The following is a 20472-nucleotide window of genomic DNA, read 5'->3' on the forward strand; positions in this document are numbered from 1 at the left end:
AAGTCATCTGTGCCACATACAGCTCTCTTGGTAGAAAAAGTCCCAAGTGAGGTGTAATAGAAATGTTACTGTTATAGGTACTTAAGATTCATTAACATTTGCACTGTAGCGAACATAGAGATTACATTTACAACATGAGTCACCACAACTTCATTTCCCGCTCGGTAGAAATCTCACCAGTAACATTCTCCCTGCTGCCTAACAGCTATACAAAACTGGAGCCAAAACACAACCTCAACTGGGAGAAGGTTAAATGGAAATTTATTGTCTCCTTTAACAAAGTTTAAGATGAATAATGGCTGGAACCACTGGCTCTCCCTTTTTGCTTGCTTAGCATGAAACTACTGAGGATGGTACTCTGGCTGCCAAGCCATTGCAGTCATTGAGATATCATGGAGATTCTTTTAAACTTAGGCATTTTATTTTTAAAGTATGATGTTCTAAATTTTGTTTGCATTAAGATGTTAATTTCTATCTTTAGTTTTGGTGCCATGTTTTTTTTTCGTATATCCAAATCCTATAGTGACATTTGTTTGACTCTGCATGATTGAATGCGTGTGCCTGATGTACACCTGTCAGTCATCACCAGGCAGCAGGTTGTCTCCTGATACACTGGTTTCCCCAGTTTGTTGTTGTTAGTCCCAACTAGATTGTTTTTCTTCATATCCTGCTTGTCAGAGAATAGATGGACTGCCCAAGCGTGTGTTTGTTTGTCTGTGTGTTTTTGTTTGAGTGATAGGATTAAAATAGCATGTTCAACTTCTGTGTTGGAAAAGGCATTATTGACTTGAGCTCTTCTACATTTCCATTGGAGGTTCATAATTGATAGTAATATTTTGCAGAATGATGTGTTTTGCAAGCTGTTCTAATGTGAGGTGATGTGATAGGAATTGCTGTAAAAATTGAGATAGATTAAGTGGTAAAAGTCAGTTTAGATTGATGAAATTGATGGCCCCATTCCACTGGATATTGTGTAAGTAAAGTTTTGGGTATCCAGAGAGACCATGTTGTGTTTTGCAGCATAGTTTTATAATTAGATTTAGATCATGTACATATATACATATATCATACTAGTGTCTGAATGTGATACATGTAGAGTTAGGCAGAAGGTCCATTTACTGGTAAAAAGCATGTTAGTCATTTTTTTTCATTTGATACAATTATGTAGTTTATATATGAACTTGTATGATTTTAAACTTCTATTATAATAATGATTGCCATCTTCCAGAATGCAGGAGGGTAACATTTACAAGTATGAGCACTGTACGCACATGACTTTGTTCATGTACATTTATTTGACACCAACATAGCCATTAAATCTGTAGAATGAGTACAATGTACAATCATGTAAACCTTGATGTTAAAGGAATGCATTTACATATGCATCTACAAAAACATGTACCAAACGACAAATAACCTATTTTGTAAATCTAAAAATAAAGAAAGTATTACAGTGATAATTTTTTTATCTCTGACTTACATGTTCTAACTTAAACAACAGATATTACATCTTTTACACTGGTGGACTCTCCTTACAAACACAGTTAGAGAACAAAATCTTGAATGTTACAAAGTTTAACTTACTTTATTTCACTTCCTATTACTACATAAAGTTTTGTAATTGTTTCTATTTCGTAGTGTAGATAGGAGGTCCAAATTCTTACTTATTACATTAATTTTAGTAATTACACTAGAGACTTAAGTCAAGCTGTGCCAACTCATATGGCGTCTTTCTTTTTTCTATGACTACCTTTTAAGCATACCAGGAAAATATAAAAGGATAAACAAAACATATACCAGTTTGTACAACAAAATGAAACAGGAACGTTGATTACAGGTATCAATAATTTGTTTTTCAATAATACATATTTACAAAGTCTACCTAATTTTTTTGGTCTTTTTGTCAACCTGTACAACCTGTGACCAGTGATATTAACAGTAGATGGCCAGGCCATGGCAAGATGGCCATCTATGCACTGTCTCCTCACATAACATAACATAACATAACATAGTGTTCGGATAGGAGGCATATTGCCTATAAGATCCGCGTCTTACCAGTGTTGTTAAATAAAATAAAACTGACTAGGTGACTATGCTTATTGGCTTATTATTTCAATAATACATATTTACATATTTACAAAGTCTACGTAATTTTTTTTGTCTTTTCCATTTTTTATCAACCCCTACAACACAACCGGTGATATGTGCAGTAGATGGCCAGGCCATGGCAAGATGGCCGTCCACTGTCTCTTCACCAGTGTTGTAAGCAACAAAATAAGACAGACGTCATGACTACGCTTATTCACTTGATATTTCAACAAAACATATATACATATTTACAAAGTGTACACAACTTTTTTTGTGTGTTTTTCATTTTGTATCAACCCCTAGAACACCACTGGTGATATGTGCAGTAGAAGGCCAGGCCATGGCAAGATGGCCATCCATTGTCTCCTCACCAGTGTTGTTACAGAGGAAGTTAAGTGTCAGGCTCCACAGCAGGTTCTTTCTAAGGAGGACTGTACTGCTGTGACCTAACATGGGCGTGCCTCATGAACACAGGGGACATCAGAGGCCTCTGACATCTACCCTGCATGGCATGAAGCGCACCCAGCAGTACAGTCCTCCAACTCAACAGGCCTACAGAACCTCTGTAAACCCGTTGATCTGTTTACTGTAAGTTAACAGGTCCACTATCAGGATGTTTGTGCTGTGGTATCTGAGGATGATTGTCAGGTTTGATACTTTGTAAAGAACAAGGAACAGCAGCAACAACAGCAGCTGTTGTTGGACATACAGATCTGGGTCAAAGTCTACAGCTATATTTTTAGCCTTCACCCGCCATTAAGTTAATAGAACCAGTAGCTCCAATGACAGTAATGACAGCAGACTGCCATACCCAGCTTGACTCATCATTAGCTCTGACTATCCTCCGTGCTTCCTCCAGCTTCCTGTCCTGTAAAAACACATTTGATTTATGATTTATGAATTTACCTTGTGGTCAGTTTCTTTCTTTAGTATTAGTAACTCATGTGTTCTGTGATCATTTACATGTTAGATTGCTATAGGAGAATTCAGTGTGCACCTGGGAAGTCAACAGTTTTGACTACTTGTTGACCACTTGTCACAATAGATTATGTTTGGATTACAATCTTTGTACATTATTGTATGGTGTGGTCACAGCACAACTTTAAGGTGGAATCAGTAAACTATTTGTCTTACCACCTGGGACATGCTTGGATCTGCCAGCATTTCTGGAAAGTGAATAAACAGAACATTCTCAGGTTCAAGACTACCAGTGGAATCCGTTACCTGAAATATATATGCCACCTTAGATGTTCACCGGGTAGACCAAGATCAATTACATCTGATGACACTGTATTTTTATGGAGCAACCTGTGTCTAAGGATCAGGCCAACTTATTTTGTTGTTTTGTGCAATTCATCAGTACAGAGTTCTTCTATCTATATCTGTTAGGTGTGACAGGGAAATCATAATGTAGCGTCTCCCACAAAAGGGAATTCCCTTTGTGACTAAGAGGGATCATGTTACATGCTATGCTACACCAGCATGTCCAAGTAAGAACACCAATCATGGATGTAATGTAATTGCAGTCAAAAATGCTAAAACATTGATCACAATGAAAGCTGAAAACACAGGAATATGTTATGATTCTCTCATGTACATAATATATGTATCTGCATGCACATGTACGCTGGCCAAAGAAAAAGGACAGTTAAGAAATACTTTATTTTGTATTTACTAGTATATGGTAAACACTCAAGCTGAGATTTGCTATCCAAACATCTAGTACTAAAAGATAGAATTTTGCACTTTCTAGTTCTTATCAGCATGGATGTGAAGATATGGTGTAACCTAGATATCCAGCATTTCTTAGACAGAAACAACATTTACACTAAGTTTTGTATAAGGACCTTCTTTACCTTACAGGATTAGAAATGTGACATGAATTCTAAATGAAGTTGCTACGAAAAAGGTTGTTATTCTATAACTTGACAAACTCATAAAAGTACTAGTCTAAGAGTACTTTCACCATAAATCTTACATCCATTTAAAATGGACAACAAAACTTTGGTGTATGGGCCACAGAAAGCTATTTTCTTAGTAGAACATAAACAAAGCTATTTTCTTAGAGTAGAAATGTGCTAGAGTGCATTATATACAGACCAATAAACTCTGGTCATTGTTTAGGGAAAAACATATTTAATTCAGGCAGCTACTTAGAAATTTCCCAGACAAAGTAATGTTACCGGGGTGTCTTCCAAGCCTGTCAGCTTCTTCCCGCAAACGCTCCAGTTTCTGTAGAAATACATCATCATATGAAGTAACAGTTGGTAACATGCATCACCAAGTTACACCATGACTTACCATAATGTGGCCTGTTTAGCTGTACAAATAAAGATTCTGAAAGTTTGCACTGGTATTAAAGTGTTCAAGTATCACTAAGTACATATTGAAAACTTTGGGCACTGGAATATCAGTCAACAAACATGGCAGCAAATTGTGAGAGTTGACAATAAAGCTTCTTAATGCAGTTAAAAGTGTTCAAACATTGTTCACATTAAAAGCCGAAGACACAGGAATATATGTCATGATTTGTTTGTGTACATAGCAAATTCAATACATTCTCTTGAAAAGTCAGTGTGTTGATATAATGTACCTTTAGCTATTTTCCAAACTGCACCATACTTGTAGTGACAAAAGTGGATGGATCTAGTTCAAAGATGAAATCATTAAATAATATATTCATATGACATTGTGTCCTACCTCCTTGAGTTCTTCTATCCATTCTGCAACATAAAAAGGAGGGTTAAGCAGCTTCAATTGAGAGTGAGTTAAAGCCGACATGTGTGACAATGAAGAATACACCAAGAATGAAAATTCTTTAAAGTAAACTACATGTACCCAGAAGACCATTCTTACTCTTAGGAAGAAACTGTCTTGAGAGGATCTGAAAAACCTTTTTTTCTGGCAATGTACTGTGGTGTAGCCATTTTTGACAAAATTATGGTATATGGACTACAGCAAGCTATTTTCAAAAGAGTGAAAATGTGTAGGGGTAAAAAATAAAGAGTCAAAGGCCATTGGTTAGGATTAAAACTTTCATTAAAGAAGCAATATATGATAGAATCTCCTAATAAAAATGATGTTACATGTACCTATCTCTCTTCTGGCAGCCTCTTCCGCTTGCAGCCATTTCTGTAGTTTAAACTCATTCTGTAATGATAAAAAATAAAAGTCTGTAACATGCACGTCTACCAATTTGCAACTTGACTTATGATACCATGGCTTGCCCTGTTTAGCTGTACAAGTAAGAACCCTGAAAGTATTGTATGGGTTTACACCAAAAAGCCCCCCCAACATCTCTTACATTGAAAGCATAGTAGCATTATAGGAATAACTTCAAAGTCGAAATGTCCTTTTACAGTTTACAGTCGGTGTGTCATAGCTGTTGGCAGCTGCCTGTAGTAGTGCTTGAACAATGATCACACATGTACAATAGGGTTTACTTTGGGTGCTCAGTGTAACATGTAGACACAGGAATACTTTTTATTAGTGTGTCACTTTTGTCAAAGAAGCTTCTAAATGTCCCAAGTTATAATGTTAGTGCTACAATATTGATTACATCAAAAGTAGGCACAGGGATATGTCATGATTTATCTGTGCTGGACAATCATGTTCTAGCAAATTCATTACTTCTGCTGAAAATTCCTTTTGTTGTCCAAGTTTATCGCTCTCAGGTTCTGGTTTGCAGACCGACTCCATCATCTGAAAAAAAAAAAACTGTACATGTAGCCTTGCCATGTCTTGCTAGAAGTTTGGGAGGCAAAAAGAAAAATGGTTTTGCTGACTAAAGCTATGGTCACACTACCTGCGATGGGGTTTCTTCCGTCATGACAGCGCCGTACGTCGTACGTTTGGGGAAAACCGGGTGCAATAGTTAACACATACAAAGTGGTGGTCACATAAAACGTAGGTACATCGTACGATGGTTTTTTTTAGTGTACCTAGGTCAATCGCAGGTAAATCGCAGGTAAATCCCACGTAAAAGTAGCCATCGCCGAGCGTCCTACGCCGGAAAATACAGCTAAAGATGATTTTGAACATGTTCAAAATTTTGCTTCCGTCGCCGTACGATTTTTATTGCCCCCAATACAGACTTCACTACGGCCTTCTTTTTATACCAATGAGATGAAAAATTTATACATTTCGACCGTGTTCTGATGGTTTCAGTTTTCCCTGATATTGTCGATGTTGTTGAGACGTGCAGCCACCAGAGCACAGTGGCAACTGGTGTACAGCGCGACCGCTGAAGAGCCTGCTTTCAAGGCTACGATTTTCCACGTGTCAGATCGAGTATCGCGCACAGGTGATGCATACGATTGTTTCATGGCTATACACACGTGGGTTCATAATTAGATCAGACCTCATTCCCTGAAGAACCTACCCAAGGCCTTATGGCGTGACGTCTGTATGCTATACTCTGGTGTCACGGCTATCTGAAGCTGGCAGACGCCCGGGAACAGCAGCACAACCAGCAGGACGACCAGAACTGAGTTTTTTTATTGATATCAACGATTGCTTTATGTTGTAAACATATCATCCTGTATCTCTTAACGAAAGAAAGATACTAAAAAGACTGAAACTTAAAATTTCATTTTGCAGTTAATTGCTGTCACATGCACTTCACTTTCAGAGAAATCCATATATCAGTACATCCCACTGAAGATATGTATCAAACCATAAAGAAATGTTGTGCTCCATTATCAGTTGGAATGTTTTCGTTTCACCCTCGTTTTATATCTTTACTGCTGAGTGGTTGTTTAAGGCAATATTGTGTACATAGGTGTGTTATCATGTAAGATCAACGCAATTCAGAAGTGCATGTATCTGTACGAATTATATGTACTTCTGTGAGGTTGTTTCAAACAAATAAAGAGTTGAGAAAGATTTGAGATTTGAGAAATTACTGTAACGTTTTTTTATAAATTCGAAAACAAAACTGAATAAGGAGGCGTTCTAATACATTAAAAGAATAAGGATGCGATGCAACAAAACGTTATTTTGTCCAAGCCAGTTTGCCCCGGATGTGAAAGGGTGATTTGTAAAGATTATTTCATTAACATATCTTGATATTAAGGGGTGAAAAATAAAGTTACTAGAAGACATATCTTTATGCTTATGCGCCTCTGTTGTCATAAACTAAAAACAACTGAAGCCATCATCAGCGCACATATCTATACATGCAAATCGGCCTATATCATATGGTGCTGCCATGGCAACGAACCCACAGGTTTATTGTAGTACTGTTTCAGATAGACTCTTAGCTGTTTTCCCTCTATGTTTGCCACATTTCCCCACCACCTCCGTCGCCTTCTCGCATTCTGTCTTTCTTGCAGAACCCTGATGAGGGCTGCCAAAATTACAGCTTGCCTTCCCTGTACTTTATTTAGCTGTATCTGCAGTCACACCAGCCTGATTCTTTCTGGTGGCATCACCATCTTGCAAAGGTCAGATGAAACGTGCACACATATGAGATGAGCGACACGTGACAAATCGCACGACGCCGGAAAATTTTGAACATCACCCGACGCTCTGCGATAGCTGATTTTACCTACGATTTACCTGCGATTTACCTGCGATTTACCTGCGTTGTACGGGAAATGTATCGTACGTGCATCGTAGGTAGGACGTGAGTTTAGTGTGACCGGGGCTTAAACCAGGGCTAGGGGTGTCAGCCTACATACGAAATCGTAAAAAAACTCTGGTCCGAGACCTTAAGGTGGATGTATCAACAATGACCAAGAATCCTTAGTAATTTAAATTGGTAAAACTCTATGACAGATGTTATCAGGCCCTAAATGGTTAAGACTTAAGTGTTTTTTTGTTATCTCCGGATCCTCACATCTTGGAAGGAGATAAACATTTAAAAGCAAAATAAAATGAGTAAAAAAAGTTAACATTTTAGTTGATATCAACAACAGCAACAAAGAAACAATGTATAAGATACATAAATTTGGAAATCAAACCATTCAACAAAAGGTATAGGGGTTGAACCAGGTAAGATATATTACTTGGTACTACACATTTGATTGTAAAATAGTTGCTACCTCATTTCACATCCAACTTGGCTGAAAGCTGATGACGTAACGTCAGACCTTCTGTATACAGACTTGGAATTCCCCTTGTTGACCTGTAGAGAAGGATCATGTGACCTATTGTGTACATTACATTTTGCTTAAACAAATATGGTACCTAGTATGAAGGGTATGTGAAAACACATTTCCAATTTTCTGACATAATGCACCTGCTGTACTTAACACAAATGTTACTAGCAAATTAACTGCAACAAAGCAACATAGTTCCAAATAAACTACATGTGCAGTATGTGGTAAACTCTCAGTTGGGGATTCTAATTCAAGCCTGTTCATTCTACTGGAACAACTGCAACTTTTCTAATTTGTAAATAAAAAACGAACCTTCAACAAGAGGGATTTACGACATTCAAACATTTCTTTAATTACCTAAATGTACAGTTGCCTGTTGCCTGTACAATTATTACCATCCATTACAGGTCTCCATTATGTTATGTCATTAGTGGTCTCTTCATGGTCAACTACCATAAGCAAGGCTTGGCTTACCTCGAGCTCCTTGTGTGCTTCCCTTGGGTTCAGCAACAAAGAGAAAGATGGCCGACGTTCTCCTGCTTTTATAGCCAATGCATGGGAAGGGGAATCCCCAGTGATGCTAGCCAATCAGGGCTGGATGTGTAAGGGGAAGTCCAATGAGTCATGTCTATTTATAGAACCAGGGCTCAGGGACTTTCTACCTGTGGTCATGTGATCTGTGTCCCAGGTGAAAACACCTGCCACAAAGTCTGTATTGTTTGCCTGACTCCACAAAGGGCCATGAGAGTGACTTTGATGTAAATCTGCCATTGCTTTTAAAATGTCAGGGAGAATATTAAGCAGTCTGTAGTAACTTTAGTGAAACTTGAAGCAAATGTTTAAGTAAGTAATTGTTAATTTTTAGATGCATTTTGCTGTGCTCATCAGATTTGATTTGTAGAAAAGGTACATGGAACAGTAACCATATTAACTACTTTGGGCAAAAATCCTATTTTGTATTCCACTTGAAATTGTTGTTACAAATGTACTAAATAGTTAACAACAGAAGACTCAAGAAACCACTTGTGCTGTTTCTCTTACTTTATTGTGAAAGGCACAGTACATAGAAATGTATGGAACAAACACTGTAGGACTACAGGACTACATACATCTGCCAGTCTATTATTTTAGAGTGTACATTCAAACCTTCACCTCAAGCATTTAATCCTACTACATCTAGATCTGTAGGTATGTTTTACCTATTACACAAAACTTAAGTATGGTACTGTAGTCTCTTTCTGCATGTAGATTTTATTCAATCTAGGAAAAGCCTACATGCCCATACAACAAAATGAAACAGGAACTTCATCACTTAACCTTTTAAACTTATCGTCCTATTTTTTTCATATTACATGTACATATTTACAGAGTGTGCACAATTTTTTTTGTCTTTTTCATTTTTTATCAACCTCTACAACACAACCGGCTATATTTGCAGTTGATGGCGAGATGTTGTTACAGAGGAAGTTAAGTGTCAGGCTCCACAGCAGGTTCAGGTTCTAAGGAGGACTGTACTGCTGTAGATGACCTAACATGGCCGTGCCTCATGAACACAGGGGACATCATAGGCACTGAACCTCTGACATCCACCCTGTGTGGCATGAGACACACCCAGCAGTACAGCCCTCCAACTCAACAGGCTTACAGAGATTCTGTAAACCCGTTGATCTGTTTACTGTAAGTTAACAGGTCCACAATCAGGACATTTCTGCTGTGGTATCTGAGGATGTTTCTCAAGTTTGATCTGTTGAGCACAAGGAATAGCATCAGCATCAACAGCAGATTCTGAAGCAGGCAGTACTTCAGACAGAGCCATGTAATCTGTACATGTGCATCTGCCTGACATATGTTTCCTTCCTTCTTCAGGTTTGACGGTTCTCTGTAGAGTACAAAGTACAACAGCAACAGAAGCCTCAGTAGCCTAAAATTTCCTGTGAAAAAGATGGTTTATTGTCACAGTGCTTTATTTTGTATCCATTAACAGATGCTACATGTACATATTCACTACGTATACAGATGTTAAATACTCAGAACTATAGTTGGGATAGAATTTATTGAATTAGTCATTTGCATGGGTGTACAGTATGTCTTATTATTAGCAAGGAGAAGCTACAACTGTACATTGTACCCTTGTTCATGAATGGATGTAAGATCTACAATGAGCGATACTTTTATGTGCATGTAAATTTTAACAATCAAACCATCTTTTTGTAGCAATTTCATTTAGAGTTCATGTCATAATTCTAATCCCATATTAAAAGTTAAGGAAAAAGAAAGACAGTAAGTCAAAGTCAGCTTTTTTACAGCAATCGGTATACTAGAAATGTTCATTATAGTTAATACTGCACAAATTGCCCGTGGTAAGGGGAAGTCTCAAATTCTTTCATTGAGAAGTCTGACAATTTTCTTACATTTTGTTCACTCCCTCTTGGACTATTTAGGCTAACATTGTGAAGTGGTGAAATTCCCATACGAACGATGTTGGCCGTGAGTGGTGAAATTCCAGTGAATGCAATCATAATGGCTATTCCCCCACTGGCACCTGCGCGCTTCTAAGTGGAGAGGTTCCCGTGCAGGAACCCCTCCAATTCTGTTACCTAATGGCTTACCTGGCTCATTTACACAATCCAGTGTGAAATCCTTGGTCAAACCTTTATCCCTCTCAGGTTCTGGTTTGCAGATTGAGCCCTCCATCATCTGTGAAAAGAACAACTACTAGACTAAGTATTTTATGGTATAATTATCAAGCAAGAAAATGTAATCATCTACATCCTAAATTAAATGGGTTTTTTTGTGTGCAATAAATGGCATACCTTACCTTACCTTAACAAAATAATAAATGGCATACCAATTTGTAATGTTCTTTGTATTTTTTTTTGTTTTCCGTATTTTCAAGATCCTGTAATTTTTTTTTGCAAACCACAACAAAAAGATGTCAAATTCAAAAGTACCTTTGTCAATGAATTATGTTGCTGAGAAATAGAAAAATCCTATAAAAAAAGATGAGAAAAAAAGTCAACAAAATCAGTATTGCCTGTTCTCAACTAGCTCTTCAAGATGAGTATGGCCTGCTCGTGCTTGTTTTCTTCAAAGAAACGTGCCTTTTTGTTAAAGAAACATGCCTTTTTGTCAAAGTTATGATTTTCAATATCCCCTAAAAATAATGTTGCAAACTCCAATAGAATCAACCACAGTTAATAATAGTACAAACAGGTGGACATTTACCTGATTTTATGTAGGTGCAACTTGACTTGGAAAGTTATATTGTCACATCAGGACTTAAGTCTTCAGAATAGAGACTTGGAAATCCCCTTGTGACTCTTAACCTGTAGAAAAGGATCATGTTACATTTCATAGCCATTCATGTATGCCTTTACGACCAAATATGGGCACCTATTGTAGCTCAAGTGTGGTTTCTTTGTCTTGATTGATAAATGATATATTTGTCTGCTTGTAACCTTCAAATATTGGATTTGCAATCTTTGGAACATTCTTTCTTATCCTGTTACATGATTTCACTTAAAAATTGCAACATTTCTATTATAAGTTTGAATTAGTTCATTAGTTACCAGTATGAGAAATGACCAATTTATTGGTTGTACCTTGAGCTCCTTGTGTGCTATCCCCAGCAGGGTCCAACAGCAAAGAGAAAGATGGCGATGGTCTCCCGCTTTTATAGAGAATGCAGGAAGGGGAATCCCCAGTGATGCTAGCCAATCAGGGCTGGTCATGGCATGATGAGGGAAATACAATGACTCCCGTCTATTCTTCCAGAATGTCTTTAGAAACTGGCTTTTTCTAGCAGTATACCTGTGTCACCATTGTTTGCCTGAATTCAAAAGAAGAAGTGTTTTTAGGTTCAGGTTACCATCTTGGTTCTGCTGCCGCTGCTACCATGCATGTTATACTCGGTTCTGCCCTGATGCTTGTTCATGCCCAGTAAAGGACACAGTAGAGACATTCTTGATAGCTTACTTTTAGTCTTGTTGCTTCATAGGGAGCATTTGAGTGGAGATGAAATAGTTTAATTAGATGCACGACCTTTAGGATTTTGTCTTGAAATATTTCTTACAAATGTTTACCAAATTGACAACAAAAGACTCAAGAAAATCACCTGTCCTGTTCATTCTGCTTTATTGTGAAAGGCATAATGTGGTACATGGGTATTGAAACAAACACTGGGTACCTACATGAAGGTACAAACATCAGCCAGTTTCTTGTACAAGTGAACACTCAGACACTCATCACAAGCATGTAATCTAAATACATCTTTATAGGACAAACACTTTTTTAGGTATAGCAGTAATAGTATTTGAAAGTAACAAGGGGCACTGACATGCATGTAGACATTTCATAACATATCTTTTATGCTAAGTTGTTAACCTTCGTGTACCATGTGGGTGCCAATGGAAGAAAACTTTTCAGCTTTTATCTATCGGTAGATACAGATTTTGAACTCTTTCAAGCACTGGAAGGAGCTGCATAACATGAAGTGTTGTTCTATAAGAGGAGTGAACTTCATCTGTCACCCAACACTCAATACAATAATCAGGTTTTAACTGTTATGTACATGGTTTTTGTACTTTTCCTACTTAACTGTCCAGTATATATCTCTGTTGCATATGAATGATAATCAAATTACATGTAACACAACTGTATCTCATTACGTAGGGATGGCCATAATAAAAAGCTCAATTGCATTGAACAGAAGTACCAGTACACAACCTTACATTGAAATTTGAATATAACAATGGAAAGATTTCTGATATTTGTTTGAGTCTCTAAAACATGAAAAGTTCATGGTGGCTAAAGGTAACCTGACGGATATCGGCTAATTGCTGATCTAATATTTTTTGCGTTTCGGCGCATGCGCGCCGGAACGCATTGTCCTGGCTTTTACCTTCAAGCAAGGACCAGGGAAGCAGGGAAGCTTGGTTCAACACTGTGTCGCACACAATAAGACCTTATATGGCAATACGTTCTCAAATCCTTGTATAGCCGTTGCCTTATATGGCAAGAGAGCACGAAAAGGCAGGCACGCTAGATTTGCATGTGACACAGGACGGCGACCGCATGTAACTGCTACAACTGTTCGTAAATATCATTGCATTGTGGTTTCGGACTTTGATATCCTGAAAAATGACCATATTACATCTATTCCACAAGATTGCAGAAGAAAAAAAATGATTTCGTCAAGAAAACGAGCAAAAATCGGCATAAATGATATCATATAGTGAGGTTATAGCATTACGTCCAAAGTAAGTAAGTACGTACCGCAGCTTGGCCGATCTGGCAACGCGAAGCACTTCGGACCCAGAAGATCCGGGTTCGTGTCCGTGCATGAATTTTTTTTTTCTTTTTAGATATTGAATATCAAGAATATATATTGATATTATATTAATCTATCAATATCATATTTATGAATATCATTTTTTTCATTAATAAATAAAGAAATATTTTATATTTGTTATTTTTAAATATTCATTTAATATATACAAGGCCTTTGTCTTATGAACAGGACTTCATAGATTCCAAACCCGGCATTCAAATTTTTCTGTTCATTGTAATGGAAAATACCGTGCAGCGGCTCCTATGCGCGGTAAGATGATTCTTGCAAAACACTCGCCACTAAACTTCTATCCCCGATGTAAACAGAGGCTCTTGATGTTGTTTGCAAAACAGCGATTCTTTGTTACAGTAGCAAATGCTCCATTGTTCAGTATCGACTTCATTCAGACAACACGGACGTGGAAAGTGGCGCCCCTCGGCACAAAACTATGGGAATTTTCATGAATTTTAGCAAAATTACCCAGGAAAATAAGGAAGAAATGTTGTAAATGCGGAAACCAGAATAATACGGATGAGGTAGCTGTTGATTTGTTTGACATTTGGTAGTCATTTTAGATAGAACCTTAGCTGTTATGAACTTCTATTTCACTTAATTACCATAGTGCTGATGATTCAATGGTGCTTTTTCAAATTTTATGTTTTATTGCGTGCCATGTACATAATTACATTGATAGCTTTTATAATGAGCCTATTACCGTATACATTTTACAAATAAGCACAAGTTGTAGGCCAAGACCAGCTTTTTCAAAAGCACTTAAGTTAAGTGACGTAACTTCAAAATTGCTTTCCCCAATCTGCCTTTCTCTATTAAAACAGTAATCATTTCCCAAAATGACAATTTTTCTTATAGACTGAACAGCCCTTGAGTGACTTCCTCTGGCAGATTTTACTTCAAGTAAAGGGAAAAGACAATTCACACTTATAAACGTAGCCGAAACGCCAGCTTTTTTTAAAAGCTCTTGTTTTTTGTATTTTCTGATTCTTGACCACCACTGCTACGCATCCAGTACTATACACAGCAGATAGCCAGGCCGTTACAGACTTGCCATCCACTGTCTCCTCACTGGCTTTGTCCCAGAGGTGGTCGGGGTAGGGCCTACAGCAGTTGGGTTCTACGGAGGGTGGTACTGCTGTAGCACATGAACACAGAGGATATCATACAGGCACTGAGCCTGGTGTAACTGGCCAGAACATATCCCTGGTCAGAATACACCCGCCGGGATATTCTGGCCAGGGCTACATTCTGGTCCAAATGTTACAACCGTGATGTCTACCCTGCAGTCATGTGGCACACCCTAAAGAGCCAGCCCTCCAAGAAAGTCCAACATCCCATGGCCGTGAGACATCTGGAGTCCCCTGTACTCCCTTCTTCCTCTTGCCTTGCATGCATGAGTTGATCGTAATCCTGCAAAAGATGATTAAATGGTTAGAGGTATTAGTCGCTACTTTGTACATACTGCTGTCAAAGGTTTATTTTGTTAATATATGTTGAGTTTAGTTGTCCACATTCAAAGTGCATTTTTATGTCCAATGTGAGCTTACTGAGAAGTCAATAGTTTCTTAGTATGGTTGAATACTTGTCACAACATATCATGTTTGCAACTTTGAATAACAATATTCAATGTTGGGTCTTGTGGCGTAACAGCAGGTCAGGTTTGGGTCACGACACCAGCAATAGCTACCTTTGTTTTGCATCGTTGCAATTCCAATAAAATAAAATAAAACGTATGGTTTCGTCACAGCACAAGCTTTAAGGTTAAACTAGTGAACTATTTGTCTTACTTCTTGGAACTCCCTTGGTCGCACCAGCATCACAGCAAATAGAATCCCAAGGACATGGTATTGAATGGCCCATGAGGAGACACCTAAGGAACAAGATGAAAACTGTTGTACAAAAAGCAAAGAACTCTGGAACTATCGTAACTGAGGTACGAAAACCCTAGTAAATGGTGGGAATGCATTTAATAAGGTGCTAGGGAGATTGTGTGAGAGAGCTTGGCCTCTCATAACAGGCAAACTATCGGCTGTGGAAGTGTCCAAAAGCACCGACAAGCACCTCTCTGAATTCTGGTGTTAAATACAGGACCCCAGTCAATCAAACTGTATAACCAGACAATAGAATGTGGGACGCAACAAAGATACATGTACCTGGTGTATAATGTACATGTGTTGATCAATATTTGTTTGAATTGTAAAAATCAGTGCCGTTTTTGTGTTTCTGGAACGTTGAGATATGAATACAAAGGAAAAGAACTGAATTGACTTGACTTGAATTGGTAGTGTTTGTTACCTGGAATGTAGCCTAAGCCAGAAACTCTCGCAGATTGTAGATCGCTGATGAGATCCATCATCTGAAAAAAAAGTTTAACATTCAGATGTGTGTATGTCACTTCAGTTTCTTCACCAGGAAAAGACCAACTTGTTTTGTTGTTCTGCCAATTTCTCAGTAAAGAATTTTTGGTATATGTATAGTCAAACCTGTACAAGGAACCACCTGGCCAATGTGACCACTTTTTGTTAGTCCCTTAGTTAGATACTTTTCCCATTGACACAAGCATTAAGAATCTAGGTGTCTATGGTGACCACTGACCACCTGTCCTCATAGACCAGATTTTATTAGTCCCCTGAATAGTCTTCTTGGGCAGTTTTTACTGTAACTGCCCTCTCCCATAAAAGGGAACTCCCCTTGTTACTAATAGGATCATGTTACATGCTATGTACACCTGTCCAAATATGGATGCCTGATTGAACCATGGATAGGTACAAGCAGTTTCAGGGTTTCACTATCTGACTCATAGTTGCACTTCTGCTTTTACAAAGTGCTGGTTTTTACCTTCCACTGCTGACTAACCCAGATACCAATACAAATTTGTTGCCTCTTCAGGCAGATGGTCCAGCAAGAAGGTTCTTGTGCAATCTGTGATTACTTGTACATTATTGTATTGAAACAAAGGATTTTAGCATTCTGTTTTGATCGATTCCTCAACTTGGAAGGCTTCTTTTCAAAATTTTTAAACCCTTAAAACATCACAGGCTTACTTACAAAATGTAATTGGCCCCAAGGCCTGTTGCTCATGTTTTGCTTATAAATCTGCTGAATGGAATGATGGAAATTTGTACACAATGACAGGAAAAAATTTCTTTGAAGGATCTCTCCATCAATCGGAATTGGGATGACAAGCTGGCTAGAGCCTGATACCTTGACTCTTGCAGGATTGTAATCACCTTAACCTTCTCCCTGCTCTGTAAATAATTGAGGTGCCAAACGGCTACTTCAGAGTGCTAATCTAAATGGTTAACACAATGATTCTTTTCTGAATAAATTCAATCTGTTTATTTTTATTTATTTTGATTTACCACATTTTGTGGAAGGATTGACATAACAGGTGAACTATCACCTTTTCAAGATGTCATCCCAGACCGGACTGTAAGATTTGGACCATCGCACACCGGGGCATGCCCCTGCTCTTTTTCGAAAGGTGTGGTGGGTTCTTTAACGTGCGCGGGGTGTTGCTCTCCCCAAACACGGGACCTCCATTTAACGTCCTATCCGAGGGACGTCCCTAACCCTAGATGAGCTAGGTACTCATTTACACCTGAGTGAAGTGAGGAAAGTCGTGTTAAGTGCCTTTCCCAAGGGCACAACGTCGGGGCGCAAGTTCGGACATGTCTCTGGGCACACCTGGGATTAGATCCCGGGACCCATTGTTTGACAGCCGCGTGCTCTACAGTTGCGCCACACGACGCCACTAAAAGTACTGTACTGTACATCATCAGGTTAGTAGGTCATAGGAAAATAAGCTTGTTTTTTAACAAAAACTTCTAGACATTCCCCAAGAGATCAAACAGGTAATGTCTTCATGGCTGTGTTTTTTTTCAGAAACTTTTTTCCACTGATTACTAAATTAAGTCTAGCTGTTGCAACCCACAGCAACTCCTCATGTTACATTAATATCCGAAGATAAATGCAACTTATAAATAATGGCAGCTTATGAACGATAAGTTCCTTGATTTACACCATATACATGTAGCATTAAGAAGCCTTGGAATTTTGTCTTCTATGTAACAGTTACAACTGGAAGAGAGCCTGTTGATACAAGTAAACCAATCTGTCACTACTTCTATACTGTAAACTTACATTCTCAGTTTAATTACCAATGTTTGAAAAGACCAGGGCTTACCTCTGCTCCATGTGTGCTTCCAACTCCACAGTGTAAGGTAGCAAAGTTACTAACGGCTATAACTTGTTAGTGGCTTTTATAGCTTTGAGGAAAAGGGGAAGCCAGAATAACAGTGGCCAATCATTGCTTGTGATGTCATGGAAAGTCAGATGAACTTTTAGAGATGAACATTTAGAAATGACGTTTAAGGCCTTTTCCACCTGGTTGTGTCATCATGCAAAGTCACAATTTCATAATACTTTAACACCCTTCCCCCAAGCACACACAAAGCCACGAAGCAGTTGCATGACTAGAATTGTATGCATGACTAAATCACAAAGAGCCAAAGAGGAAGTGTTTTTAACGTCTCACTACCCACCCAGTAGCATTACAACTCACGGAGAGCCCCAAGTCACATAAAGTCTCAAGTCATGGAACATCCACACACACACATACGCAAACCACCAAGCCTCAATGCATTGTCTGCCTGACTACATGTAACTCTGAAAGAGGAAGTATTTTGATTTATGTGCATGTCACCCTTGTTGGTTTCTGAGTAATAAAGTCATTTATACTTGAAGAGCCATGCTTTACTCTGCATCCTTTGCTAAACATACATGTACATGTACCTATGTTTCTATCTTTGCATACACGACAGTGCAATATGATTCAGGCCAAAATATTGCAGCATAAATGGCCAAAAGACTGCCAATACTATCCATGGTGCAGAATAGATATCACATGTCTTGATACAGTTCAGTCCAGTACCTGCAGTTTTCTGTCAAATTGTCAGATTTCAGCGTATATCTACATATACGTCAATTTTTATTGAGTAAGATGTGTGATCATTTAGGGAAAAGTGGCTTATAAAAGTTACGGTATGTTGAATAGCTGATTTGAATTTCTGGCTCCTGCAGGTGACCATGCAGGGGAGCCCTCTGTCCAATTCAAAGTGAAGTGCAGGTGCCATTGGTATTTTTGGATACTACTGGGACTGGTAGTCTAGACCAGCCTGTATGATGTGATGTGACATCTGTATTTCCTACATTTTCAAATACATTTGAGATCTTATAAATTTGATTAATCTGTAAAGACAGTATGAGTAATTCCCACTTTTGTAGCAATTTTCACCTTCTTTTACCACAAGAAGATGTTCCATTGATAAAATTTGATTTCTCTCCTAACACAATTCAGAACATAAATGTGTGGCAGGGTATAATCGTTTTTTTTTACAGATGTTTATGATATGATATGACATGATATGATATGATAATACACCTCATTATATTTAGAGATGTAATTGAAACAATTTACGGGCCAAAGTAGAAGGCGAATCAGTTGGGTAAACACACTGTTTGGAGCAGCCCATAAATTCTGTTGTTCTGATTGTGGTTCTGAATCTCAACCACCAAAGTTTGGGTGCAGGCAGTGTTTGGAATAGCCTTCAATTTTCCAGTTTGACAGATATTATGAGGGACATCCGCACTAGTTTGCCACCAGGTACTATAAATGTGTTCAAATTTGCATTAATTTAATTTTGCAGTTGGGAAAAAATTGAGTGTTCAAGGTGGTTTCTACTTCGCTTTTGAAACAAGATGGTAGGCGGGCTAAAGACAGAACAAGCATTTTTGCGGTGATTTTAAGTTTGCGCAGATGACGTTATACCGTGAAAATAGCAAACATCAAACCACCTTGAACTTCAATGCATTTACAGCATAGAGCAGAACTTGACAGTCAAGACCATCCCCCCGGACAGCCTGTCCTAGTCACCATAGAATAGGAATGAGTCACTCACCATTTCAAAGGCTTTAGACAGAGTTATATAGTAATGTAGGAGACTAAGATGAAAGTGGTATCATGAGAGAGATGGCAGGGTATCATTAGTACCCATCTTTCAGCACTTTGAAGTATCTAGGTCACTTTGGCACGAAATTTACTGTGACTGTCACATTCACGACACAAGGCCGTTTATTGCTGCCATTACTTGAAAGGATTTGAAGGTGTGAGGCTCAGTTGTATTGATGATTCCTCAACGCAGGGCTGCAAAACTTTTCCAGAGGGCTTGCAGAACTTTAGAGTGCTGATGGTTATTAAGTTGTACATGTATATCACACGAGTTATGTGTGGGCATCAGCAAATGTAGCGCCTGTTGGTGATAAGTACTTCATGGTTTAGGATCCTAGTAGGGAAGTCTGGATATATTAGTAGCTGAAGAAAGCAAATAGAATAAGTTTCATGGAGCATCTATACCAAGTAACATGTCAACAGTTTGAAAAGATTTAGGACTTTTAGTTCATCCCTTTACAGCAAACGTTAAAGATTTTGAAATTTTGAGTTCCCTTTGTGATATCTGACTTTTCTGAGCCATGATGTACACCCACATCTCTGTCATTCCTTATTGCAATATTCCCCTCTTTTTAGTTTTACTTATCATGAAAATCGTTAAATTCCTTTGTAAGAAAATGAGCCACACCCCAAACGTTTCATGCAGCATCTCATGACATACCCCTAAGGTACGTAGCACCTTTTCACACTTAGATTCTTCCTATCAGATGCCATATTAACTTAACTGTCAATTCCAACTCGTCACCATGTATATGTGATGTCATCTGCATCATTATGAAGCCATAGTTGGCTTGCGGTTGACATAGCCAAGTCAAAGGGATTATCGTTTAAGAGAAAAGCAATTTTTGAATTGCTGATTTAGCTGGATCTGTTCCAAACTGCTACAAAAGTGTTAGCCCCAGGGCCAGAGTATTGGCAGTTCAAGTAAG

General features: G+C 38.3%; 2 protein-coding genes and 1 long non-coding RNA gene across 3 annotated transcripts in view; 1 reads left to right on the top strand and 2 right to left on the bottom strand.

The window, feature by feature from the left end:
- LOC136436179 (ATP-dependent (S)-NAD(P)H-hydrate dehydratase-like) overlaps nt 1-20472 on the top strand; it is an 89867-nt gene that overhangs the window by 11108 nt on the left and 58287 nt on the right. The gene's annotated exons all lie outside the window — the stretch shown is intronic.
- On the bottom strand, nt 1258-8686 carry LOC136436180 (uncharacterized). Its single transcript, XM_066429960.1, has 7 exons — nt 8664-8686; nt 5719-5790; nt 5181-5238; nt 4789-4811; nt 4272-4320; nt 3223-3254; nt 1258-2956 (listed from the first exon to the last, which is right to left on the bottom strand). Exons 2-7 carry the CDS (start codon nt 5788-5790, stop codon nt 2828-2830), a joined length of 363 nt encoding a protein of 120 aa, XP_066286057.1. The 5' UTR covers nt 8664-8686; the 3' UTR covers nt 1258-2827.
- Nucleotides 9206-11829, bottom strand: LOC136436181 (uncharacterized). The gene is made up of 4 exons (XR_010756013.1): nt 11792-11829; nt 11415-11515; nt 10799-10886; nt 9206-10120 (listed from the first exon to the last, which is right to left on the bottom strand). It is a non-coding gene; the product is annotated as an uncharacterized lncRNA (long non-coding RNA).

The sequence above is a fragment of the Branchiostoma lanceolatum genome, chromosome 6 (assembly GCF_035083965.1).
Source record: "Branchiostoma lanceolatum isolate klBraLanc5 chromosome 6, klBraLanc5.hap2, whole genome shotgun sequence".
Classification (NCBI taxonomy): Eukaryota; Metazoa; Chordata; class Leptocardii; order Amphioxiformes; family Branchiostomatidae; genus Branchiostoma; species Branchiostoma lanceolatum.